Source organism: Mauremys reevesii, linkage group 2 (assembly GCF_016161935.1).
Source record: "Mauremys reevesii isolate NIE-2019 linkage group 2, ASM1616193v1, whole genome shotgun sequence".
NCBI lineage: Eukaryota > Metazoa > Chordata > Testudines > Geoemydidae > Mauremys > Mauremys reevesii.
In genome coordinates this window covers 123,379,268-123,406,965 of record NC_052624.1, presented here as the reverse complement: position 1 = coordinate 123,406,965, position 27,698 = coordinate 123,379,268, and the positions used below count along the sequence as shown (strand labels likewise).

The 27,698-nt window shown below is 43.5% G+C and overlaps 1 protein-coding gene across 2 annotated transcripts in view; it reads right to left on the bottom strand.

The window, feature by feature from the left end:
- CLPTM1L (CLPTM1 like) overlaps window positions 1–26,866 on the bottom strand; it is a 79,317-nt gene extending 52,451 nt beyond the window's left edge. The window contains exons 1-7 of one of the 2 annotated variants that reach the window (XM_039523418.1): window positions 26,578–26,866; window positions 21,311–21,411; window positions 18,978–19,167; window positions 11,805–11,950; window positions 8,734–8,812; window positions 5,449–5,566; window positions 280–374 (exon numbers count right to left, since the gene is read on the bottom strand). In XM_039523418.1, the coding sequence (XP_039379352.1) occupies window positions 280–374; window positions 5,449–5,566; window positions 8,734–8,812; window positions 11,805–11,950; window positions 18,978–19,031 (492 nt within the window). In that variant the 5' untranslated portion in view covers window positions 19,032–19,167; window positions 21,311–21,411; window positions 26,578–26,866. The other variant, XM_039523417.1, reaches the window with a different exon arrangement.
- Between the last annotated feature and the right edge of the window lie 832 nt (window positions 26,867–27,698).

The following is a 27,698-nucleotide window of genomic DNA, read 5'->3' as shown; positions in this document are numbered from 1 at the left end:
TTGGATTTGGGAGTAGAAATCAGGTTTTCTGGCTCAAATTTAAAAACATATTGCATAGATGTTCCCTTGCAGAACATGACATTTTGCTATTGAATTTTCTATTTGTATTTATGAAGGAAAAATTGGTATAGCATAGTATATATATTGACATTAACATTTCAAAAAACAATTATTGGTATTTAAAGAAAATGTGAGTGTCAGTGCTCAAAGTACCTTTACTTTTTTTATTTACTTAAACTTAAGCGCATACTGCTTAAAAACAGCAAGTGATCCACTTACATGGAATGCCGCTACAAAGAATGTCAAAGCCAAAAAGTATAGGTTAGTATCCACAAAAATTCCTTTTACTTCATCGGCATCCTTTTCTGAAAAGCCTGGAAGAAAGAGTAGGTAAAATGTGAAAGTACCAAAAAATTAGCATTCTAGACATTAGTATAGTAGATTCAAGTATAAAGGAAGCCCTTTTTAAGTGACACAAGATTTAATAATAATAAAAATAATAAAAAACTGATAAACAATAAAAAAACAGATGCTAGCTTTGTTGACCAAAAAAAATCAATTTTTGTATGTTTTACCTAAAAACATTTAGAGCTAGTAATTTATAAGGTACTGATCTTGACCAGTCACTAAATTTGGTTCTACAAGAGTTTGTCTAGTCTTTAAAATCAGCTCCAAAATGAATAAGGAAAGGGGAAGTTTGGAAACTAACGTCTTATACACCTATATGCCACAAAGCTTTTGCTGACTGTAATAAGGTGTCATTAATCAGGAAGGCAACCCTTCCCGAATTGTTGCCTGAAGAATATCCAGAGATTCCAAAGCAGAAGGGACCATTGTGCTCATCTAGTCTAAACTCTTGTATAACACAGGCCACAAAACTTCCCCAAAATAATTCCTAGAACACAGCTTTTAGAAAAACAGCCAATCTTGATTTTAAGATTGTCACTGATGGAGAATCCTAGTGTAGACCTGCCCAAAGTAAGTCCTGGTAAGATTTAAAATCCTCTGAGAGGGGAGACAAAGAATCTGGGATTACAGAGTTGTCAAGGAAAGGAGAGGATAGGACTGCTGGCATCACTTGGGGTAGAGGTTGCTCCTTTGGCAAAGGGTGCCCCAAAAAGAGGTGTCTCAAGAGGACAGACCTCCTCTTGCATCTGTAACAGAGGCCACTCTTGGGGCTTGTCCATCTCAGGATCAAGGGAATCGCCCTCTGGACTGGAGTAGAAATCTATACCTCTTCAAGCAGGGAGTACCCCACAGGTCCCAAGGTGATCACTGAGAGAGAGTATGGGATAGGGGGTCAATACATTGAGGATCCCAAGAATCTGCCCTTACTGTTAGAACAGCTGTGCTCTTAGTGCAGACACTTTCCCTTTGCTGCCCATTGCAAGATCTTTGGGACTTTTCGCCAAGGCAAAGACCAACTGGATGACTCCATATTAGAGTAGGAAGAACCCTCTCAGAAGTCCTTGGGCACTCTTGGTGGCCACTCCGGCAGGACCACAGAATAGCCCAATTTATCCACAGTCCAATGAGAGAAGGGCAAAGTTGGTATCAGGGATGGGACTGTTGTCAGTACCAGAAAATCTTCCATGACAGTACCAAAGAGCACAACAGAGTTGTTGTGGGTTTCAAAGGGCACCTGTGTTAACTGAAATTAATGGTGACTAAACAGAGGACAGAGATGGCACCAAGGACATATTGGCGCTGTCCCACAGGCATCTACATCAAGGAAGGTGCCTGTGGTTTCACTGGTACCGAGGGCATCAATCCTGAGTCCAGAATTTGAGGGGCCTGAAACAGCTGGCAGTGCTGATAGTACACCCGCCTCTGGAGTAAGCAGGCAGAATAAGTCAGTTACCACCATATAGGCTTGTGGGATCGTGGATACTAAAAAGCAGTGGCACCATAGGTACCAGACTCGATGGTTGTCCACCAGGTGGGCCCCGAGTCAGTGGTACAGTATTGGGAATCTCCAGCCTTGATGTGAATAGACAGCTTGGCTGTACCCTGGATCTTGTGGATGTTGAGGAGCTATCTTCGATAAAGAGGACAACTCTCTCCTCAATTTCGAAAATCCCTGATCTGTTTTGTAGGTCTCTTCTGGGGTACCTCAGGGAACACATACCAACCCCTTCCTCTTCATGGGGAAGAGTCAGAGTCCAGGGGTCTGTCTACCAGTGCTGATGCAGAAGGTGGCTGGCTGAGGACTGTCAGTCCTGCTAGCGGAAGAGGGTCTTGGTACTAGTGCAGGCCTCATAGCCTGTTCCAACAAAAGCTGCTTCAGGTGAAGGTCTCTTGCAATCTCTGTGTTCTCCCAACAAATGATACATTCTCCTTAATGTGACTTTTTCATACATGCAGCAAGTGTAGGAGTCAACTGTTGGGAATAGAAAGTCCACCTAACAAGCAACGTTTGAAGGCCTGGACAACGCTGCATGCCCTATAGTGCTGAGCACCAGAAATTACTATAAAGACAAACTAAATTAGCTACAAACTATAATACACTACAGATACTATTAAAATTTCTTTACAAGAGATGTCCCAGTGACACAAGTGTGATGCAGAGAAAAAAAAAGCCATGAGAAGACTTGCACAGGGGGAGCTCCAACTAAGGCTACTGGCAGTATGATGGGACTGAGGGGGATTAGGGTAGCATCACCCTTATATTGTTTCAGAAGGGGCCACAAGGCAACACAGGGTGTGCGCGCTGTTCCAATAGGTACCACGGTGGGGAAAGTCTCCAACTCTGTGCCCTCAGCACAAATGCACCTGAGTGAAATGCCCATCTGCAACCACTCAAAGAATAAGCAATGCAGATTATACCTACAAGATAGTGGACTATAACCCTCAAAAGTGACTCTGAAAAGGACTTAAGAAATGATGGTGGATAACCAACTGAACATATACTCCCAGCTCTAGTTACAAGGGCTAACAATCAGACAAACAGGAATACTGAGGAGGGACACGATATCATCCCAGCATATGGCTCTTGTGAGAGTACTGCATCTATCAGCATTTTAAATGGGATGATGAAAAAAACTGGAAAGAGTTCAAAGAAAAGCCACAAGAATGATCCAGAATCTGAGAAACAGGGCTTACAGTGAGAGATTTTAAGAAGGTCAATTGATCTAGCTTATTCAAAAGGTCAAGAGATGACAGTATATAAATACCAACACAGGGACAAGTAAAAAGCAACGAAGAGTCCATGTGTCTGACGAAGTGGGTATTCACCCACAAAAGCTTATGCTCCAATACTTCTGTTAGTCTATAAGGTGCCACAGGACTCTGTCGCTTTTTACAGATCCAGACTAACACAGCTACCCCTCCGATACTCTATGCTCTATGTTATACAGATTAGACTAGATCATAATGTTCCTTTCTGACCTTAATCCATGCCTTTCCTTTATCCTATATTTTCAGGAAAGGGGTTTTCTTATTGAACAGAATTTAAAGTATCCAGTACTAGAGAGCCCTTTCTTTATGAGCAAATTTTCTTTTTAAATAAGGTAACTCAAAATGTTGTGCGATGATTGTACAGGGAAATTCCTGTGTCTTCTTTACCCATTAAAGTTAGTTATTAAATGGGAAAGAGCCATCACATCCTCTCAAGATAGATGGGATTTTAAAATGTTTCATACATATTTGTCCTGTTTCAGCAAATCTATTGGAGTTGAAATATAAGATCATAATAGTAGTACTGGGCATCAGTGAAAACAAACTCTAAATTTTGTTATCTTGAGGTCTCTGAACTATGAAGAATGCATCAGATACTGATTCAGCTTTTGGTTTTGGATACTTTTTCTATTATTTTTACGAGAGAGAACAAACCTTGGGAAGAATTCACTCCTTCACTGTTGGCCCTTTTATGCTGCTATTGTAGCGCAGAAGAGTCTTTACAGCCGAGATCTGGCTTGGGAAAGTCCCGCCTGCTGCAGGATTTGCACAGGGCAATTTATGCTGCCTATTATGCCTCTGCCACAAGCCCCAGGATAGGAGGCATAAAAAGAAACTTCCACCCAGTTGCAGCTGGGGACAGGCTACCTAAGATACTCTGGGGACCACAATTGCAGCCCAGAATCAGGAATGTGAGAAGGTGGCTTAAATGTACTTTAGTTCTTCCTCTCCCAGAGATGTAAGTTTTGTGCAGCGCCTTTAAAAGATAGTGTAATATCTAACTCCCTGATTCTCCCTTTCACAAAAGCATAGATTTAGCATGCCTGGAATCTTGTGACTCTGTACAAATTTGCACAGCTACTCTTTGAGAAAGCACACAAGTTTAGATGCTTTTTTCACAAATTATTTTAATAAAACAATTGTCTCAACTGGAATGTTCACGTAAGAGATAACCTGGGGAAGCTGGTTAATTTACTCAGCTGCCCTTTACTCTCTATTTCTTTTTCCAGAATGGCTCTCCCTTTCTTTTTTACCTGCCTAAATTGTTACTTTAAAGAGATTTACAGTACTGACTTTTGTATCTGACCATCTGAAGATACAACACACAGTAAGTTTCTTATCAGTGTTATTCATTAAAACAAAAACCTCGTGTATTCTTTTTAATGAAAATATTTTATTGAATCTATGTTATAACAAAGACACAATTTTGAAAACTCTGCAAAAGAAATCCTGAGTAGAATGGCAGGCACTGTACAGTTCCTGAAGCTGGTTGGCTGCACTGCTGTACTGAGGCAGAAAAATTACTGGTGAGCAAAATATACCAGAGACAGGGCAGAGTCAAGACAATGGAGAAGACATGATTGGCCTGCCAATGACCAGTCTATCTGGAGGTTACATGTTTGATTTCTAAAATTTCCACTCATTCTGGATATCCATCCATAGCGACTTAAATTCAGGTCCTAGGTACGCAACTCCAAATGAAGTCATTTGGAGAACGGAGGTATTTCTTAAGATTAGGATCTGTGTATCAAGTTAACTACTTGAGAACTGAGGCAATCTGAATTAAAGTAGGCCATAAAAGCATAAACTACCTCCCATAGTTTATCAGTCTGTTAGCAATACAGCATTTCTTTTATGTAAACTTAATTTTTTCTAAGTGAATATAATGAAGTGCCATTTTTATTTTAAGATTTTATTTTTCAGGGGTTCAAGATAAATTTTTTTTTGAAGTATACTCCAAATAGTGACTTTTTTTTAAAGCAGCACTTATGGACTTTCACATGCAAAAGCCCCTAACAACTAGTGGAAGGATCACTGCTCCCTCGCAATATTAGTCTCAGTTGCTGATTTTATTGTTTAATTTTAACCACAACATACTATATGTACAAACTCAAGATGATGTGTATTGCAGAAACCCACAGATTTTTATGATAGTGTGTCAAACAAGACAAAAGAACGACACCATTTTATAGTACTGTAAAGGCAGCCAATATGTAGTTTATGCATTAGAAGTTAAGAACCTGACCTTCTGCTGTGAAAAAGTAAACATACCAAACTGCTGCAGGGAGAACACCGCATCTTGCATGTGGATCCAAAATCGGAGCTTTCCAAGAGATATTTTATCATATGACACTGTAAGAGGTAGCTCTGTCGTTGAACGGTTTATTATCTGCATTTGGACAGAAAATAGTCTTAACAACAAAGTTAATATACATACAAATGGGAATGCAAATGGAAATAACAGCTAATACTTAGGGGTTGTTTAATTTTCATAAAAAAAATCAATAAAGCAGTATTTAAAACACCATGTGTTAATATACTAAATGCGTAGTCTGTTCTATTCAGATTCTTATACAACCCTCATCTCTGATGCATCTAAGCAGCTCTGATAAGTGCGTTAAGCAACATAACTAACATTTCCCACATGATTCACTCTCTCTTATCACCTCAAGGGGGGTGACTGGGTATGCAATGTTGTGTTTGTTTTGGAAGGGTCTCTATCCTACTTCCTTATGCATATGTGGGTCTGTCTTGTTGCCTGGGAGCTGGCAGATCTCTGACCTTAAGGGCTTGTCTACACTGCCTGCCAGATTGGCGGGCAGCGATCGATCCAGAAGTGGTCCATTTATTGCGTCTAGTATAGACGCGATAAATTGACTGCCGAGTGCTCTCCTGTCGACTCCGGTAAGAACAAGAAGATCAAGTGGAGTTGACGGGAGAGCGTGAGCTGTCGACTTACCGCAGTGAAGACACCACGGTAAGCAGATCTAAGTACATCGACTTCAGCTACACTATTCACCTAGCTGAAGTTGTGTACCTTAGATCGACCCCACGCGGTAGTGTAGACAAGCCCTGAGACTATTGCCTTAGTGAGGTAATAATCTAAGACAGTGACTGGGTTATAATAACTCAGTGTCAACTATGGGGTTAGGAATGGGCAATTTGAAGCTAACAAGGCCCCCTCCCCCACATGCTCCCCTACCATTTGAAGTTGCTGCCCATTTCCCACTTCTCTGGTCCTGGCCAGATAGAGGGACGTGACTCCCACACACAACCCCCTCTCTCTGGGCTATGGTTGAGAAGGAATGTGTCTCACAAAGTGGGAAGAGAGGGGAATGGGGCAGTAGCAATCCTACCCACCGGAAAGACAAGGATTTCCATAGGTAACTCCCCTAATTCCCCATGTGAACCATCATCCAGAGGGTCCTGAGCCTCTTCCCCCACCCCATCTGCTAGCTGTGATATTAAGCATCCGCGATGGGGGAGACGAGATCCACTGAGATGAATGAAGCAATTCACACCTCTCAGAACTATCATTTCAGGCTGTATTCATCTCCATGGGGTGTTCTCATTCATTTAAGAACATCTGGGCCACTTCATACCTCTTGAGTGTGCTATACTGCAGATGGATGTATAGAGCCTCTTCCCCAAACATTAGACACAGAGGTTCTTCCCAAATCTCTATCTCCACTCTCCTGCCCCTCCTTGCCTCCTGCTGATGAACGCATTCCTTACAGTTCCACCAGTGCCACCTTCCTACCTCCTCAGGGCCCTTCCAAGCTTACCAGGGGCATGGAGTGGCAAGGAAGAAGGCAGAGCTGGTGTGTGGTGGTGGCAGCTCAGAGCAGCAGGGGTAATGCAGGGGGTCAGAGCCATGGACATGATAGAAAGCATGGATGAGATGTTGAGGCAGTGGTGGGGCTCTGAGCAATTGGAGGAAATTTGGGCTGTAGGAGCAGTGAGGGGCTGAGAGTGTATTAGAACAGTGCAGGGAATAGCAGGGTGGGAAGGAAGAGATCAGAGTTGAAAAGCTGGGTTTCGGGAGGGAGGAGGGGGGACAGAGGCAAAGCCTCCCCAACATCATCCACATCCATGATGTCAGTCCCCTCTTCTAAAAGCTCTCCCACTGACTCCATTTTAGTTCCTGCATTTGCTCCTCAGCTCTTCAACCTTTGGGATCCCTGCCAACGTTGGGAGGAGGAAGAATCAGGGGCGCAGAACAGGCACAGAAAGGGGAGGACAAAGAGATGATGTATGGGCAACGCATTCTGTGTACAAGGTAATCACTGCAAGGAGTCAGAGAAAGCGAACAGAAGGGCTGGGCTGTGGTACATGAAAGTGACGAAAAGTTATTAAAAAAAAGAAATTAAATGCCCAAGAATTTGTTAGTGCAGAGTTAAACTTGCCCAGAGCTGCCTCATGCCTTTCCAGAAATGTGAAAGTGGACAAACAAAGTTACAGCATTTGTGGAATTGTTATGTAATCTAAGAATGATTATCTATGATTTATGAATACCATACATGATCAGGTTAATGAGAGGAAGTAACTGTGTTAAGACTTTCCTGTATATAACTGCACTGATATAACTTAATAGGGAGCTGTGTAAAGAACAGGAAAATGATAATAGCCCCTGATAAGAACACCCTTATGGACACTTGAAAGAATGTGAAAAGCCAGCAGATTTAAAGTCTCCAAGGAAGATGCAAGCTTGTTTTGCCAGGCTGGGAACTTGGAGATCAAAAAGACTGAACAGCTTTTCAAAGGGGACTCTCCCTGAAGCAAGGAGAGAAACAGTTTGCGAGTTAAGGGAATGGACTACTCCAGTCAGAGCCTAGAGGTCTCTGAAGTCTATAGACCTGACTGGATCTTCACCTGGAATATTAGATACCTGGCAAAATAGACAGATGTCTAGTCTATGTTGTTTTCAGATCTGTTTTTCTCTGAAATGCTTTTGTTCTAAATAAATCTTCTGTAAGGAGACTGTTTGGTCATTGATTACCACTGTCACTGCTTCTGGAGAAAACAGAATGACAGGGTCTGAGCCTAAGTTAGACCTACTAAGGCAACCATGGTTAGTACCAGGTGACTGCAACCAAGGGCCTGGCCTGAGAATGGAAGGGTCATGTAATTCCACCCTAAATCAGAGGCACCAGCTACAGGCTTCGGACCTACTGAGGGTGCTCAAAGAGACCAGGAATCATAGAAGATTAGGGCTGGAAGAGACCTCGGGAGGTCATCTAATCCAACCCCCTGCTCAAAACAGGAGATGCAGCCAGCCTGGCAACCAGTGTGTATCTTAACTTTGAGTTTTTCTGGTTTAGCCAATTTCCACATTCTGAAAGAACACCCTTAATTCTGCATTAACAATTTTTTTGGGCATTTAATCAACATCTAATTTGAAGATTAGATTAGCAACATATTAGCTGTGTCCACTGTGAATTTCTGAGAGGTGGGCTGCTGTAATGGAAACAAGGACAAAACCTTAATTATAGCAGTACTAGAGATTTCCGTAACACTGTAATTCAAAATTTAGTGAAAAGGCATTTTGTTACTCACCATCAAATCTTTCACTCTGTTGCTTAGCTGATCAATAAATAATATTGGAAGGTAATGCACATTCTTCCCCAACTGAACCCTATGATGTTCAAACATGGATTTTATGATTACGTTACTCCAGAAAGAAAACTTTCTAATCATATTAGTGCACAAAAAATAAATTTCTGGAATCAATTATACATAGTTTCACATAGTTTCACACTTTAATGTGTGCCATGAAAATTTCCATACTGTACCTCTTTACCCTATCAGAGTAGTATATTTGGTGCAAATGAGAATTCACTCTTTTCAGTTCACTTTTTGCAGTTTCAACTTCAAGGTTAGCAATACAGAAAGACAGGATAAGTGAAGAGTTCCAGATACATATGCAATATAAAGGATAGAGAACGAAAGAAACAAAAGATGGATAAAACTATCATTTGAAGTTGGTAGCGAGGTATCTACAGCATGTGGAAGTGACAGCAGACATTACAATGTCTGGAGAAGACAAGAAACTGCACCCCAGTAATGAGAGACTGGGGATTACCCATATTTGAAATGTACTCGATTGTAAAAATAAGTTAGTCTATGAAACCAGTGCAACTTAAAAGAGTTTTTCACAGCACTCAACACAGAATTTGAATACGTCAAACATTAGAGAGAAAAGGTGGATGAGGTAATAGCTTTTACTGGACCAACTTCTATTGGTGAAAGAGACAAAGTTTTGAGCTACACAGAGCTCTTCTTCAGATCAAAATAAGAGCTCTGTGTAGCTCAAAACCATGTCTCTTTCATCAACAGAAGTGGGTCCAATAAAAGATATTGCCTACCTTGTTTCTCTAATATCCTGGGACCAACACGGCTACAACTCCACTATAAATCACAAATATTAGTGAAATCCCTGTGCCTTGTAAACACTAGGAAAAACTGCATGTATAATTAGTCTCTGGGGCAGCTCCGCTGGCATAAGTAATGGTGGGAGAAAAGCCATACACAAGGCACAGGCCTATTTACTACCAGGTCATCTAAACAGAGGTGGTCTAGATGACATGGTGGTAAAAAAACCAGTGCCATATCAAGACTACAGCTTCCACTATTGCCGGTAGAACTGTAGTAGTGCACCCATGCGTGTCCAAACTTTGCCAGAGTAAATACAGCTACACTGAACACTGTGGGAGTACTTGCAGAATAGAGCACTATTCGAAGTATAGGCGACAGAACCAGGCCCAAGTGATGTACCCCAAGTCACACAGGAAGCTAAAGGCAGAGTTGGGAATAGAATCTAAAACTTTGGAGTCCCCATCTATTGACCTACCCCAAGACCATCTTGACTCTCTAGTACATTGAACTGGTGCTGCTGATCCCCTATGAAGAACTATCCTGCACTTGCAATTTATCTAGATTTAAGCATCTGTAAGATCAAGGTCATGGTTGCCTTCTTCTAGAAGAGACAGTTGATCCCAGATCATTGTTTCCCTCCCACCAGATAGAAACTGAATTATCCATAATAAAACATCTTCCACCTTTCACTCGGTGGCACAGCCTCAATGGCACCTCTCCCAATAGGAAACAATTTTCTGCAGCACTTCAGATTATTCTCACATTGACGGTAGGGACAATTTTAAAGATATTCTGGTGCGAAACCTCTGCTGAGTGCACAACGGCAGTCAAAAAGACCAGAGGGTATTTGTTTCTTAATACAACCTTACTGAAAATAACTGAAATTATAATGCATCATTGTGACTCAAGCACTCCTGCATTCACACCAACACATTATTGCAATAATATTTGTACAAAATGTGCTTTCTGAAGTACCATATGAAGGCTGGGTATTAATATTGTAAAATGCATGTGTTACAGCAAAAAAACTTCAGGACCAGACTTCAAAGAGAAACTGCTGAGCTCCAGTTCATCTGCAAATTTAACACCATCAGCTTAGGACTAAACAAAGACTGTGAATGGCTTGCCAATTACAGAACCAGTTTCTCCTCCCTTGGTTTTCACACCTCAGCTGCTGGAACAGGGCCCCATCCTCCCTGATTGATCTAACCTCGTTATCTCTAGCTTGCTTCTTGCTTGCTTATATATACTCACCTGCCCCTGGAAATTTCCACTGCTTGCATCCGAAGAAGTGGGTATTCACCCACGAAAGCTCATGCTGCAAAACGTCTGTTAGTCTATAAGGTGCCACAGGATTCTTTGCTGCTTCTACAGAACCAGACTAACACGGCTACCCCTCTGATACTTGTGTTAACATTGTATGTGAAGTTATGAATTCTCTCTGTACAATGTTTACTTTATTAGATAAGAAAGGTAACTATTAACGAACATTGACCCAGGTTCACTACTTATGATTTTGTTTTATATTGTACCCATTTGTTTCCATCACCTTCTAATTTCGAGTAGAAATTCTATTTTTTTTATAATCAAACAACAGAAGATTTATTTAATTGTTCACAAGTCCTGCGAGACTTTACAAGAGCAGTGGTTTAAGGGAAAACTGGGATACACTGCACCGTTGGGAGCAGAGGATTTGGGAAATCTGTGAGTAGCCAGTGTTGAGGCTGGAGCTCTTCAAAGGGACTGAGGGATTGGAGTGTATGTACTGTTAGCTTGCAAGGCAGATAGGGCTGGCATAGCTCACAGGAGCGTGCTTGAGTGATTGAAAGGCTGGTGGTGGTAGGGCAATGACACCCCACCACCATACGCAAGACTCTTTCTTGCTGGAGGTTGGGGGTAACAAAGTGACTCACAGTCCTGGGTACCCCTGGAAACCATCACAATTGTCTAATCTATGCACTGAATGAGACAGGTGTCTATGGAAACCGGATGTGATCATGCAGTTAAAGAATACATCATCATACATAAGCACAAGGGGGCCACAATTAAGATGTGAGGCAATCTTGGGTCATAGTGTAAGGGCTACTACTATTCAAATATTGTTCATTATGATTGCTGAAGTTTAAGTGTGATGTTAAAATACCCTTTTCCCAACAATGAGTTCTGTGATTTAAGAGATAATTTAAAGGAGAAATTAGCCCTATAGACTGAATAGCTCTAAGTCTAACAAAATCAAATCTCTGTAAACTTACATCTTCATGTATCGGTGAACATCAGCAGGGAGAGAGGATCCATCAAAAACAAAATCTTCCACCATAACATTTAGAGTCAACCTTGACCTCCAGTGTGAGACAGGTTCATCTAAGGCATTGGTCTGTTTCTTTTCTGCTTCAATTTGCTTTTAAATAAAAAGGAAACAAGCATAATGCTGTACACATTAAATACAAATTTTAAAAAAAAACCAATGAAAGTCACTTAAACCCTGGATTACAATTAGCTACATCAGAAACATGAACATGTGGAAAGGTGGCACTATTACAGCTTGGACTAGACCAGGGGTCTCAAACTCAAATGACCCCGAGGGCCGCATGAGGACTAGTGCATTGGCCCGAGGGCCGCATCACTGACACGCCCCCTTGCTGCCCCTGGCCGCACCCCCAATCCACCCCTTCCATGAGGCCCCGCCCCTGCCCTGTCTCTTCTCCACCTCCTCCCCTAAGCGCGCGGCTCCCCGCTCCTCCCCCCTCCCTCCTGGAAAGTGCTAAGCGCCACCAACAGCTGTTTGGCGGCGGGAAGCGCCTGGAGGTAGGCAGAAAAAAAATGAAGAGTAATATAGTAGTATAGTATTAAAATATAGTATGCTATTAAAAGTCAATTTATTAACTTTTTTTATTAACTTCTTTAACTGTAATGTGAAACATCAGTGCTAATTTTGACAGTCATTTCATTTTTGGCCACTTAGCTGGCAGCGTTTTGCATCAACCAGAGCATCAATATTAGGTTTGATATCCTGAGACGAAACCAATCTCAGTGTTGCTTGCAAATGTTCATCAGTGAGCCTTGACCTTAACACAGATTTGTTAATCTTCATGGAAGAGAAAAACTGTTCACGTATATATGTACTTCCAAACATTGCCATTATCCTTGCAGAAGCAGAGAATAACATGGGAAATCTTTCTTGTGAAAGAAACCTGTAGAATTCTGGAATTCCAACATCTGTATACTTCTGCTTCAAAATCGTGTCACACTGAAGCTCCACTAACTCCATCTGCATTTCCTCTGCAACATTGTCAATTTCAACAGCAAATGGTGTGGAAAAAAGTTGAAAATGTGGTTCAAGTGCCTTGAAATCTTTAAACCGCACATCAAACTGTTTGTGTAAGTTAGAAATGTTCTCTGCATATTCTTTCAAGGATTTGGGTTCAACTTTTCCTAAGGAATTCAGAGTTGAGAAATGGACCAAATTGCCAGCAGTCAGCTGTTTCCCCCATAAAGTAAGCTTGACTTTGAATGACTTAATACTGTCATACATCTGTGTTATCACCTGTTTTCTACCCTGAAGTTTCAAGTTCAGTGCATTCAGGTGATCAGTTACATCTGTTAGAAAAGCAAGGTTGCAGATAAAAGTGGAATCAGCAAGCTGTGGAACCTCCTTGTTTTTAATTTTCATGAAGGAATCAATCTCCTCTTTAAGTGCAAAAAAACGCTTCAAAACATTTCCACGACTCAGCCATCTAACTTGAGTGTGATACAGAAGTTCCCCATATTCACTGTCCATACTTGCTAGAAAAGAAGTGAACTGTCTGTGATTCAGCCCTCGTGCGTATAAAATTAACAGTTTTAACAACTACATCCATAACTTCTTTCATTTGTAGACTTTTACTACACAGGGCTTCTTGGTGCAAAATACAATGTATACTGGTGAAGCTAATTCCTGGTATATTGAGGCTGTTCAGTTTGGTCTTCAATAATCCAACCACACCAATGTTTTCAGAGCACATTGATGGCGCACCGTCCGTAGCCAAAGATACGAGTTTGTTCCATGGCAGCGCAGCTTTTTCAATGCACTCTTCCAATCCTTGAAATATGTCACGTCCCGTTGTGGTACCCTTCAGTGGCATTAAGTCTAGCAATTCTTCAGTTATATTCAAATTGCAGTCCACACCTCTAATGAACACTGCACACTGTGCGGTATCTGATACATCTGTACTCTCATCAAGAGCAATTGAAAATACTTCAAGTCTTTTGCCATTTGAATCAATTGTTTTTGCACATTATCAGCTAAATCCGTTATCCTGCAGGCAACTGTATTTGCAGACAAGCTTATGCCTTCAAAAACTTTCTTCCTATCAGGACATAAAATTTCAATGGCCTTCATAAGACATTCTTTTATGAATAAGCCTTCTGTAAAAGGTCGCGATGATTTAGCTATCATTTCGTTTATCACAAAACTTGCTCTTACTGAATCTTCGCTAGACTTGTTAATCCCTGAAAATAAATTTCTTTGCTTGGCAAATGCTGCTTTAAGTTGCTGAACTTTTTCCTCTTGGATTTTTCCGGTGAATGCATCATATTTTTCACGGTGCATCGTGTCATAGTGCCGACGCACGTTATACTCCTTGGGAACAGCAATCGTTTGCTGACAAATAAGGCATTGAATTTTATCTTTTACCTCTGTGAAAAAATATAAATTCTCCCATTTGTCTTGGAAAACTCTCTTTTCTTCCATGAGTGTTCTTTTTTTTGACGAAGTCATTTCCAAGCAGTTTTAATAAATATATACACTCAGTAATGCACCTCACTCAAAGGACAAAACTCGCACTGAGATTTAATGCCGAAGGCTCTGGGTGGGTGTTGGGGTGGGGGTGGGGGTCTGGAGTACCGGCCCTGGGCTGGTGTTGGGGTGGGGGAGGGGGTCTGGAGTGCAGGCTCTGTGCTCGGTGCAGGCTCCAGGCTGCGGCAGGGGGTGGGGGTGCAGGCTTTGGGACGGAGTTTGAGGATAGGAGGCGGTGCAGGGGTGAGGGCTGTGGGGCTGAGGGTGGGGGTTTGAGGCATTGGAGAGGCTCGGGGCATTGGAGAGTCTCAGGACTAGGGCAGAAGGGCAGGGGAAGGGCAGCCTGCCCTGGCCCTAGTGTAGGGGGGCGCTAGGACCCTGCGGCAGCAGGTGATGCCGGAAGCCGGCATAGCGGAGGAGTGGAGTCAGCGTGAGCTCCCGGGCAGGCTCCCGGGCGGTGAGGGGGCAGCAAGTGGGGGCCGGGAGACACTGGGGGGAGGCGCGTGGGGGCGGCAGGTGGGGCCAGGGGAGAGACCCGGCTCCAAACATTGGAGAGCAGCGCACGGGGAGCTTAGGCACAGAAAATAACTCGGGGAGGAGGGCGGGGGTGAGGGGAGTTTGGCGGCGACAGAAAGTAACTGGGGGAGCTCCGTGGGCTGCAGGGAAGAGCTCCGAGGGCCGCATGTTTGAGACCCCTGGACTAGACATTATATCAATATTTTTCTAACTGTGCTGGAATGAATCCTATGCCATTGCTATTTGAAACTAAAACTGAAAAACATATATGCTTAGAAAAGAGGAAATAATATACTCCTCTGGTTCAAGACTTAAACTTTTTTAAATTTGAAGCCAGTTCAGAAAAAAGTTAATTAAAAACCCACTGATTTTCTGATTACTCTCCATGCCTTATTTGAAACAGCCAGAACACTGACATCTGGCTTGCTCTGTATAAGGATTTGAGAGCATGGGGATAACACTACTTGCACTGAGTTTGTGCCGTCTCAACACCACTTTCATGTGACACTTGTAAAAAGACCTCAGCTTCCATTAGGAAAGAAAAAAAATCTGATCACTTGTTAACAAGCAACTAAGCTTACGGTGGGCGTGCGTGTGAGTCGGATTCGAGTTCGTTCGCTCGCGCGTCTGATCGCTCGCGCGATAGGCGACTCGAAGCAACTTCGACTTACTCCTCACTCCACCTCAGCTGGTGCAGAGTCGACCTTGGAGCTTGGAGGAGGAGTTCGGTTCGCGCGCGCTCGGCATGTATTCGAACTACGAGGTAATTCAAAATTCGCGCGTATTATTCGTAGCTGAGCTTTTTGCGTACCCTAGTTCGACCCCCATTCTTAGTGTAGACCAGGCCTAGGACTTCAGAACTGGGTGTAAAAAAAAATGACAACCAATATTCCAGCTGTTTTTTCATTCTCTCAAGTAAATTAAAGAAATACAGTTGCCATTCTGTTTGTTTTGCTTTGGATCATTACGCAAGACTTTCAGTCTTTCCTTCATTAATGCTTTCTTTATTTGTTGTTGAATACTTGCTACGATTTGTTTTTTTCTTGGTCTGCTTTCAAGCAGGTAAACAGCAGACTAACGGAGCTGGAAAGAGTCTACACTTTGGCCAGTCACTAACATCTGAATCAAGTTCTGGATTTTGCTTTGCTACACGTGTGGAATTGCTTAGATGAAGTTCATTGTGCAAAATCCACATGGCTGCTATTGCAGTGCTACAGGACAAAACAAATTTCCACCAAAATCAACACATCCTCAAAAGATATATTGCTTTCTGGCCTGACCCAGAAGTTCATACATACCATCACCAAGAGTAAATTTTTTACCACAAAGGCCAGGATTGTCTTTCATGCTGTAAGTTTCAGTACAGTATATTTTAGCTTTTGCAAAGAATCTCTCTTCAAAACGGACTTCAATCACAAGTGCATTTTAAGTCCATCATGAAACACACTGTGCCCACAAAATCTGCCTGTCCTTTTTCCTTAAGAACAAAGATAACTCAGGCTGTCGAACATGGGTGGAAGGTATAATAGACCAGGAGAGATTAAGCCTCCCCAAACAGGATATTGCACTCCTCCCTTTGGAGGCGCGTTGGCCTGCCACCCTGCCGCTGAAAGGGTGCTTGGGCCTTGGCCCCACCCACACTGCTCCTCTTCCCACCCCCACTCCACCTCTTCCCCCAAGGCACTGCCTTCACTCTGCCTCTTCCCTGAAGTCCCTCCCCACCTGTCGCTCACGCCTCTCCAGTGTGAACGACAGGGGGCCACCCTTGGGTGAAGGGGCAAAGAGACGCTAGCGGAGGGCAGGGGAGGGCCTTGGTGGAGGGGGCATAGAGCTCTGCGCAGAGATAAATCGGTATCCACGGAGCTGCAGAGCTCTACTGGATCACGGCAGCGAAAGCAGCATCATCATTGGTCGCTGCTCCCAGGAACAAGCGCCCCATGCCGGCAGCTCCTTGGGCATGGCTATACTGCCCACAGCTCCGCCCTCTAGGGTGGGCACCAGGCTCGACGGCAGCTGTCCCTGCTTGCACTCTCGGAGTGCTGTATGGAAGGGACTCCCGTCCAAGAGTGTGCGAGCTGCTTGCATACATTAGCTCGAACACGGACAGCTGCTGGTGAGCCTGGTACCCACCCCAGTGGGTGGGGTTGGGGGAAGTACAGCCACGCCCGAGAAACTGCCCACGGAGGCACTGGCTAGGGTTGCCAGGCATCCAGTTTTTGACTGGAATGCCCGGTCAAAAAGGGACCCTGGCGGCTCCAGTCAGCACTGCCGACCGGGCCATTAAAAGTCCAGTCGAAAGCGCAGCTGGGGCCCGGGGCTAAGGCAGGCTCCCTCTCATATGGTGCATATATCCAAATTGCTTGAAGGTATCAGTAAGAACTTGTTTTGTGGATTTAACCCGTAAAATTTGAAAATATTTTTCAAAATTACAGTGATGTTCTCCTTGGTTGTACCTGGCAAGGTTCACAACAACAACATGGGGAGTATCTTGCCTAAAGTAAGCCTGTACACATATTCACTGCTAAACCATCTACAATCAGGCCAGCCAGTTCTAACTTGATGAATTCAGCCTTAATCCCCACAACTTCTGAAGGTATTTTTATTTCTTGTGTGATGTAACCCACTGTAGACACCTCACAAATCTGATTTACACCAACTCATTCATGGGTCTGCCAGCAAGCACAGTAATAAACCTAGCTTTCTGAGATTCTTCCTTACAGATTTTGTAAGTGCCTCTATAACATTTCAGTTCAGTTTAAGATTAAAAGGCTCTTTCCAGCCTGCAAACTATTCAAAACTTTAAAATTCAAATCATGTTTACTGATCATATAATCAGGATTAAGCTAAGTGTCAAACTTTTGAATCTACTACAAAGTATAGTGTGGCTTTGCCAGCAAATTAAACTCACTTGCCTATGCAAATTTCAGTATCCCCCCCTCAAAATAAGATGCGATATACAGAAACAGCTGTTATTAAATTTACAATAAATATTTTAAATGTTGCTATACAGCTTACTTTGGCTTAGTTTGAAAATTCAACTGTTACTTGCTTTCTGGCAAAAATAACTGCCTTTGAACTACTTGACTGTAGCTGAAACACCTAGACCCAATCTCTCCCCTCCCCACACATTTCTAATCAGAGAACTGACATTCAAAAAGACGATCAGCAATGTTCTGCTCCTCAGTTCCAGTTCCTTCTGCTAAAGCAGTGGTTCTTAACCTTATCCATACCGTGACCTCATGTTACAGTAAACAGTTTCAGGACTCCTTTGTCCCCATTCACAGAGAAAGGAAAGGTGACTACAATCACCATCCATCTATTGGGGGGAGGGATAGCTCAGTGGTTTGAGCACTGGCCGGCTAAACCCAGTGTTGAGAGTTCAATCCTTGAGGGGGCCACTTAGGGATCTGGGGCAAAAATCAGTACTTGGCCCTGCTAGTGAAGGCAGGGGGCTAGACTCAATGACCTTTCGAGGTCCCTTCCAGTTCTAGGAGATAGGTATATCTCTTATTATTATTTGCAAACACCAAGTTGAGAACTCTCATCCTACGGCAGTGTTTCTCAAACTTTTCACATTGGCAACCCCTTATTCAGAGTCATATTGCACAATCACCCCTTACATTTACTATAAAATTTAAAAAAATCCAATTATAAGAATAAGTCTATACAATTTGAACACTGTCAATCTTTCAAAAAATACTTGATCTTGAAAAGTAAGGGTGTGTGTGTGTGAGCGAGCAAGATTTTCTTTGCTTTTAGACTGTAATACAATTTTCAAGGCTTACAATCCCTAATTGCTTTTTCTGACACCCCATGCCACAGAGGTCAAGCTGATTACCAATATCCAAAGGTGTTGGCTGTATTGCTGACATCCATTCTCCTCCCTTTTGAGTCCCTTCTGCTCTGCTCTGATTAGCCCTCCTTCTGCTCACTCCTCTCTGACAGACCTAAATAATATTTTCTAGTTCCTACATGTTACCTCACACCTGCCCTTACTATTTTAAAAAGTCATTTGATTTTTTTTTTTAGTTTTTTTTCTGTTTAAGAAACTACTTTATGTCTATCTTGACATGATAAGAAAGATGTTTTCAGATGCTCTTTTTATGCATTTTTACCACCAAGTTAAAAAGCCTACCTGGGTGGTGGATTCTCCAGTGATAAGATTAACTTCTTCTGGTTTAGGGACCATGTATGTGGTCAGAGGACTTACTATATGCACCTGTTTGCCATCGTGCCAAGGTAAAATGCCAGCATGGTGAAGAAATATGTATGCATACAGTGTGCCATTATTTCGAGTTTTCTTTGGTACAGAGACATTGACTGTTCTAAAATACAAAATACATTATGAAATAGTACAGTGATGTCAATTATAAATACAGAATTCTTGCTACTTTTAAATGCTATATTAGAACTTGCTTTAAAAAAACATTTAGAAAGGGTGAACCAAAAAAAATGAATTTCATCATGTAACAAACAAATCTCCAGCAAAATGTATTCAGTATAAATCACTAACTTATCTGTTGTCAAGTACTTAGTGACAATGAAATTCCTCTTCAGCCAGGTAAATTACAAACACAGAACTCTGGAAAGAGTGTAGCAAGAAACAGCATGTTTTCATTTTGTACTAGCTGTGAATGCTTAATTTTTCTTTGCTTTGACAAGCTTTGATGTAAAATTACTCCCAATTACTACTGAAGTTGCATGGATTAGAGTTCCACACAATGTAATCATTATAAAACATGACAGCAAATTACAAACTAATTTGAAGTTCTAAACAATTCTGTGTATTGTCAATCTATTCTATGTCACTTCTTCAGATTCCCCAGGAACGAATTTTAAATATTTCTCTAACTTTGTCAGTGTCAGACAATGAAACTTTCAACTCAGAGTAATAGTAATATCAGTGTGTTTAAATGCGGAAAAGCTATTTTTGCTTCATCTTGGATTACACAGCCCCAACTGTATTTCTGTTAATTCTACCAGAGACTAGCTCAGCACTGCACTGAACACTTCACTGCACTGAACTGCATCTGCACTGAACACTTCCATGGACCACAGAACCAAGTTACATCACAGTAAAAGAAACATACTTACTACCTATCTGAGCTGAAGCATAATATGACCAGAGGTTAGGCTTTCCAATTAGTGGAGTTACAAGAGGGAAAACAAAACAACCAGCAGAATCTGATATAGACAACCCAAAAGCAAAATGGCAGGGTGTTTTTTTTTGCTTTGTTTTTTGTTTTAATTAAAAAGTGAAATAGTTTATCTTTAAACTGATGATTTGAAGTGGAATATTGACACAGTTCTAGAAAAATTAAATATAAAAAATTCGTAACATTTTAAGTCATAAAAGTGTGATTCTGCTCTGACATAAAAAGGACATCTTCCTAGTCCAGTAACATTCCTTCATAAGTATACAGAGTCTTAACTGTTTACTTCAGCAACAAAGAATTAGTTTATATTATTCTGTTAGAAATGCAGAACTAGCACAGACATGGAAAAGTGAGTTGGTGATGTGCAAGCTAAAAACATAGCTTGAATTTCAGATTCTAGGCAAAGTTTGAAACACTAGCTGTTGCAAAAAGTCACCTGACATGTAAACTGAGCAGATATGATACAAAAGTTATTGAAGGACAGACCTGGGATTTCCATGTCAATTTTAGTGACTATTCAGCACAGAGCTATACTTTAAGGCATCTTGAGTAGCATTTGTAAAATATTTACTTAAGTTGCTGAAAACAGTTGTTTTAAATACTTGCAGCACAATCCAAACTATCCAAGTACCATAAACATTTGGCACATTAAATACCATTGAATCTGCACAGTAAAGGGACATTAAAGTTGGTAAAACTTGAGGTCCAGAGCAGAGGACTAAACTTCAAGGTTCCTAGGCTGTAATAAAGGCAAAAATACATGAAGCCCATCAGTGGGGCCAGAGTGGATAATATTTCTTCTTAACTACATTTTCCTTTCTTTGTTTCCCGTTATTTTTAAATGAATTGGAGATGTCAAGAGATTATAAAAATATTAAAGTACCAGAAAATGAAAAACTAGTATACAGTCAAAAACAAGATGAGTTTCAAACTGCCATTGATACAACATTGTTTGAAGTACATGTATTTCCAGTACAGCAATTAAAAGTAAAGAAGCACTTCATTCTCAACTTTAGACTAAATTTGCAATAAGGCCTGACATTTTGACAGATTTAAAATTAAAACTTTTATTCACTATTATTTTCTTTTAAATAAAGCCTGCATTTCTATATGCTGCATACTGCATTAACTTTGATGATGGAAAATCCACCAGAGTTGACAACAACAAATCACTATTTCAACATGAAAACACTGTGGTAAATGGCAGATCTACCTTAATTCACTAGCACTAACATGCATCACATAACTATTATCTATTAGATACAATAATTTTATAGGAACACTAAAGAACTTTATAATAATAATACTTTACCTTTCAAATCTGGACTCAATATCAAAATCCTCCACATTCAAAATCAGATCTATATTATTCTCAGCACCAATGTTTGACCGTGTGGTAGTGTATACACTTAACTAAAATAAAAAAGAATAAAACAATCAGTGCATGGACAAAGAACTATTTGTTCCATGCTAGCAAGGGCACGTTCCATCTCTCTAACAAAGCTGTTCTAAGTTCGCCCATATCAGGTGGCATAATCATCATCACAGGAAAATAAAGAAGAGAAGACATATGATCCACAGAGAAAAATAAATTATAAAACATTTCCAAATAAAAATACATATGACTTAACCCCACCACTGATCATCACAGGAATAACACAAGAATACCAACAGAATATTTGTGGGAAAGAGAGGCTAGAAACTGAATACAGACCCTACAATAAAATATTAACAACTCAGGGTTTGGGGTGGGTCAGGGCCGGGGCAGGGGATTGGGGCGCCCCTCGGACAACTCCTGGTCAGTGGTGGTGCTAAGGCAGGCTTCCTGCCTGTCCTGGCACCATGTCCATGCTGCGCCCTGAAAACGGCCAGCACCAGGTCCAGCTCCTAGGTGGAGGCTCTCGCCCATAAGTACTGCCCCCCTACCAGCCTAGGAGCCAGACCTGCTGCTGACGCTTCCAGGAGCGCAGTGTTGGAAAAGGTGGGGACTAGCCTGTCTTAGACGGGCAGCACCGCTGATGGGACTTTTAAAGGCCCAGTCAACGGTGGTGACCAGAGCTGCCACAATCCAGTGCATTACATTCCACTACCCAGTACTGGGTTGCGACCAGCAGTTTGAAAACCAATGGCCTAGGAGCAGTCTTCTGGGAGGATCAGAAAGATGACTTCTCCCCCAAATTGAAAGACATTTCACATTAAATCAGGCGAATTATCAGGCTGTGCACCACTCTCTGCTGCTATAGGTGAAATATAGAGCCTACTACAGCTAACAGTTACTCCATTAGTAAAGTGTTAGAAGGTCTGTGCTGTAGATCTAAAGGTTCCACCCCTTCTGGGCTCCATGGTTCCATCTGATTTATTTTTCTAGATTGCTTTTTAAAAAAATTGGGAAACAACAAAACACATTTAAAGAAAACAAAGGTTGCAAAATAAAACACCCTAAATTTAAGAAATGCCAGAATTAATGTTGCCTGTGCATCTTTAATTCAGTCCCCCTGTGCTTATGTATGCATTATGATACAATCTTAAATCACATGATCACATGCTACTTTTTCTATAGAAGAATAAGAATAATACCTAGCTCTAATATATTACTTTTGAGATATCTCTCAAAGCACTTTACAAAGGATGCCAGTAACATTATCCACATTTTACTGATGGGGAAACTGAGCCACAGAGAGGTGAAGTGACTTGTCCAAGGTCACCCAACAAGCCAAGTGCCGAGAGAGGAAGAGAACACTGGTTCCCTGAGTACAAGTCTAGTGCTCTAGCCACAAGGCCACAATGACTCTCCAGAACCCTTTTCTCATTTTGTACAGAGGTTGAACTACACTCAAGGAATGAATGAGGGCTTTGTAGTGAATGAAGTTATCATCTGTAGAGCCTCTGTTTCACTGAAAGCTAGACAAATTCAGACTAGAAATAAGGTGTACATTTTTAACTGAGAGAGCAACTAACCATTGGAACAATTTACCAAAGATCATCAGAGAGTCTATCTGTGATAATTTTAAAATCAAAATTGGATGTTTTTCTAAAAGCTATGCTCTGGGAATTATTTTAGGAAAGTACTAGGGCATGTGCTATACACGTCAGAATAGATCATCACAATGGTCCCTTCTGGCCTTGGCATCTCTGAATCTATTTGTTGAAGAACCTGAAAGATGAACAGACAAAGGATGGTCTCATGATTGAGGCAACTAGATTCTAGATGTTCATCTGCTATACAAGTCCTATGCAATACAGGGCAAGTTATTTAACCAAATTTAGCTAACTGTGTGCCCCTCATTTCTGAGTGCCCAACTTGAATCATACAGATTTGCAGAAGTGCTGAGCACTCAACTGCAAAACAAGTCAACTGGAATGGTGCTTTGAACATATAAAGTACAAATGTTAATTACTCTGAAAAATCAAGACCTTGGTGTCTCAGAGGAGGAACTCCAAATTAGTTGACACAGTGGAACCCCAATTATCCAATCTAATTGGGCCAGATTAGATAACCAAAAATCCAGCTAAACCGGAGAATGGGCGGCAGGGCTCCAGCTGTCAGCCCCTGGCAACAGGGCTCTCGCTGGAGACCAAGCTGCTATCAGCCGCAGATAGCTGGTGGTTCAGTTAATATGGAGAGCTGGAAATGGAGGCTCAGTTAAACAAGGTTCTACTGTACTTCTAACAATTTTGGCCCTAATGTCTCTGTGCATCAGCAAAATGGAGAGAGTACATTCCGCTTAAGAGCAACTCAGACATTAATTACTTTCCACTGACAGAAGTGTTTTCCTGTGAACCATTGACTTTAAGGCTAACGGGATTTGGATTCTGGCACCAGTCATGCTACTTATTAAGAATGCAGTTTGGAAGAAAGACTCCAGATGCAGGCAGGTTTGCATGGCTGCAACCGGGAAAAGAAGCACTAAGATGTGCCGCCAGGGGTCAGCACTCAGCATGTCCCAGTGCTTCCTTCTAAGGCTGCAGCTCCACAAACCTGCCTACACAAGCTAAGGGGCTGCAGGCCAGGCGGCTATGGGCAGGGCATTAGTGGGAAGGGTGGTGGGGCGGGGGGTTTGCAGCCCAGATTCTGGAGCTGCACATTATCCTCATCCGATCTGTGATCTGCAGAAATTATCTGCAGATTTGCAGGGCTCTGGACTAAAGCTCCAAGCTCGGTCAGGGAGAGAGACAGCTGTGGGGAGTCATGACAGACCCTCCACCTACCCTGGGTGGGGGTCCCAAACAGCCCCCCCACCCAGGTCAGGTGGAGGGACCTAGGCTCCCCACAGCTGCCAAGTGTGGCTCTCCCCAACCAGGGAGGGGAGCGTCTCAGAACCGCAGCCCGGCCACGGTAAGAGCTGGGTGGGCAGCTGTGGGGAGCCACAGTGGATCCTCCACCTGCCCTGGGTGTGGGTCCCAAGCAGCTCCCAGCCCCTGTCCCCCAGGCCCTCCGCCCAGGGCAGGTGGAGGATCCATGACAGCCTGCTCTTACCGTACGAGCCCTACGCGGATACAAAATTTGTATCTGCATCCGTACTGGTATCTGCAGAAATGGTCCTACTGTATTTTCCACTGCATGTATCCAATGAAGTAGGTTTTAACCCATGAAACCTGACGCCCAAATAAATTTGTTAGTCTCTAAGGTGCCACAAGTACTCCTCGTTCTTTCTGCAGATATAAAGTGGATGGATACCCATGGATTTGCAGGGCTCTATCCACTTGTGTTTTGCTGGGGTGCTGCAGTGAGGGAAGGAAGTGCTGGGATGTGCTCAGCCAGGACTCCTGGAGAGAGGTCGAGGTATGTCTGTGGGCCCCAATGCCTAGTAAAAAAGCCCCACCATCTGGGCTGCAACCTCCTACTCTGTTGCTACCCTGCCCATCGGCACATTTGGAGGCATGGAGACAGGGATGGCACATTGCAGTGCTTTCTTCAGTGGCTGCCAAACTGCCTTCCACTTATTGGCAACCACAGAATAATGGCAATTTTTTGCTGGCAATCGAAGGGATTGCTAATAAGAGAAATCTACTATGCCACCACCTCATTAAAATATTCTGAAGCTAAATTCATTAATGTTTGTGAAGCACTCATTATGCTCAGATCATTACAGAAAAGCCCATGAGTACATTAATAATTCTGTATTCAGTTCAAGGTTTAACCTGTGTGTAATAACAAAGGCCTAAGACCACATTAAATAGGGGAATATTGAACACTGCATATGAATAGATAAGCCACTGACTACCGACCATACAGTCTAGTGTATGACACAGAGGTCCTAAAGAAAACGAAGTGTATGATCATGTAATTAATATATTCTGAGGGCTTGACTTCACAACCATTATTATTACAACTATTATTCAAGTGTAAATGCTTTTTGGTACATAATTCTGTGTAAGTAAGAGTATTCGTTCTCTTTCTCCTAGCCTTGGCAATACTAGAAGATGTTTGGGAAATACAAAATATAGGAATCAGGGCCGGCTCTGGTCATTTTGCCGCCCCAAGCACAGCAGGCAGGCTGCCTTCGGCAGCTTGCCTGCGGGAGGTCTACCGAATCCGCGGGACCAGCGGACCCCCCGCAGGCACGCCGCCGAAGGCAGTCTGCCTGCCGCCCTCGCAGCGCCAGCAGAGTGCCCCCCGCGGCTTGCTGCCACAAGCATGCGCTTGGCGTGCTGGGGCCTGGAGCTGCCTCTGATAGGAACAAAGTTCTTCTAGTTTAATGAAATTGTGCCTATCTGGGACACCTGCTCTATTTCTTTATTCATTCTTCTCTCCTTATTCTCACTCATTCTCTTCAACTACATATTACTTTATTCCTCAATTGCTCTTTCATAATCCCATTTTCCTTCAATACACAAGATCCCCTTATTCTTAGATTCTTACATATTAGCCTTATTTTATTACTAAGCCCCTCTCTTTTCCATGGTATATTTTGTCTTCCACTTGCTCCTTATTCTTTTCTACACCACGTTGGTGTCTCATTTCTCTCCTCCTTCCCCCTCCTCCGAATTTCATTCCTCTCCCCGCGCCCAACAACGTTGGAAGCACAGATTATAAACTGCAAACAGGAAAGGCTCTCGCCTGATGAGCGCAGGGCCCGCCCCCGTTAACTGCTGCAGAGCTGGTGCCCGTCACGTCCCGCCGGCAGAGCCCGTACGCTGCTCACAGCCCCGGCGCTCACCCCTGCCGGGGCCCGCAGAGCGCAGCCACCTGCGGCCAGCGGAGCAGCGACCCCGGGGGCAGGCGAGGGAGAGCCCAGCCCGCGTCTCACCTGCAGCTTGGGCCGGCGGGCCAGGTAGGGCCAGATGCAGCCCGCCGCGCCTCCCGCCCGCTCCTCCTTGGCCGGGCCCGGGGCGGGGCAGGGCCGTGTGCAGACGATCCCGTACATCACCCAGCACGTGTGCGCCACGTACACCGCGAACACCCCCACCACCAGGCTGGTGAACGAGCTGCGGCTCAGCATGGCCCCGCCGCCACCGCCACCGTCCGCGCAACCGCCGCGGGGGTCACCCGAGCCGCCCCTGGCCACAGAGCGCCGGCATCCTCGGCGCCTAGCGCGCGCCCGCCCGCCCGCGAGACAGCGGAAACACGTGACCTGCCTCTCTCCGCAAGAGGCCTCCGGGAAAGGCGACTGATTCCTGCTGGGAGGGCAGCCCCGCCCCCAGCTGCTGCTGACGCGCCTCGTTCCACCCGCCCCGTCGCCCAGCGAGCTCGCGGAGCAGCGGAGGGATCTCGCATCGCACCGCGCCGCGCCGGGTCTCGCTGCAGCCGCTCTGGCGACAGCGCGACCAGACCAAAGTCTGTGGGGCGGGAGAGACTCTTCCGGGGCCCTCCCCGCGAGCCCAGCCCAGCTCCCGCTGGCCGCCACGTGCCTGGGTCCTGGCGCCCGCTCAGTCACCCCCTGTGCAGCTGGGCGTGCCAGGTGCCTGCTTTTTGTCTACAAAGTCTGGTCAAAATGGGACTTGTGTAGTGGCCAGCCCGCTGTACTGACCTGACACCAAAAGTCTAGTTACCACCAGTCGGGGGAGGCCCCAGGTCACTAATCCATGACAGCCCCTGCTCAGCTGGGCGGCCTCCTACGCCGCTTTCTCACCATGCTCCTGTACCCACCCACCTGTAGTGGGGGGCAGGGATTTCCCTGTACCCCACCTAGAGGGAGTGTACATTAATACACACTTTAAAAGCATATACAGTATGTGAGAAAATACTCATACCTGAGAAAGCAGAATGGGTTTGAAAAGTATGAACAAAGACTAGTTTCCTCACTCTGCTGTTATTTATGACAATGTCCGCACATTTATTTTGGCAACATTGGCCTACCTAATAATTTTGTTGCTGGCACAGAATGCCCGAGGACAGCAACAGCGGTGTTCGTTGCCCGGTGTGCGTCGCACTAATTAACACACCAGGGTGGAGAAGCAAACCAAGTTTATTTGAGCTCAAAAAAAAGGTGCAAGGGAGAAATTACAATCTCAAATCCTGCACACCCGCACGCAGGCAGGGTCCCAGCATTTATACCCCCTTGTGAGGGTTTATCTGTACTTTTCCCACCGTGGGGGCTACTTTCTCATGCATATAACTTTAATTACAGTATCTGCTTTCCGCCTATCTTATCTAGTATTGGCTGCATCTAGTGCCAAGCGGCCTTGCAGCTGCCAGTAGTCAGCACATAATACAAGAGGTTACAAAAGTTTAGTAAGGCTAACAAAAGCACTTCACA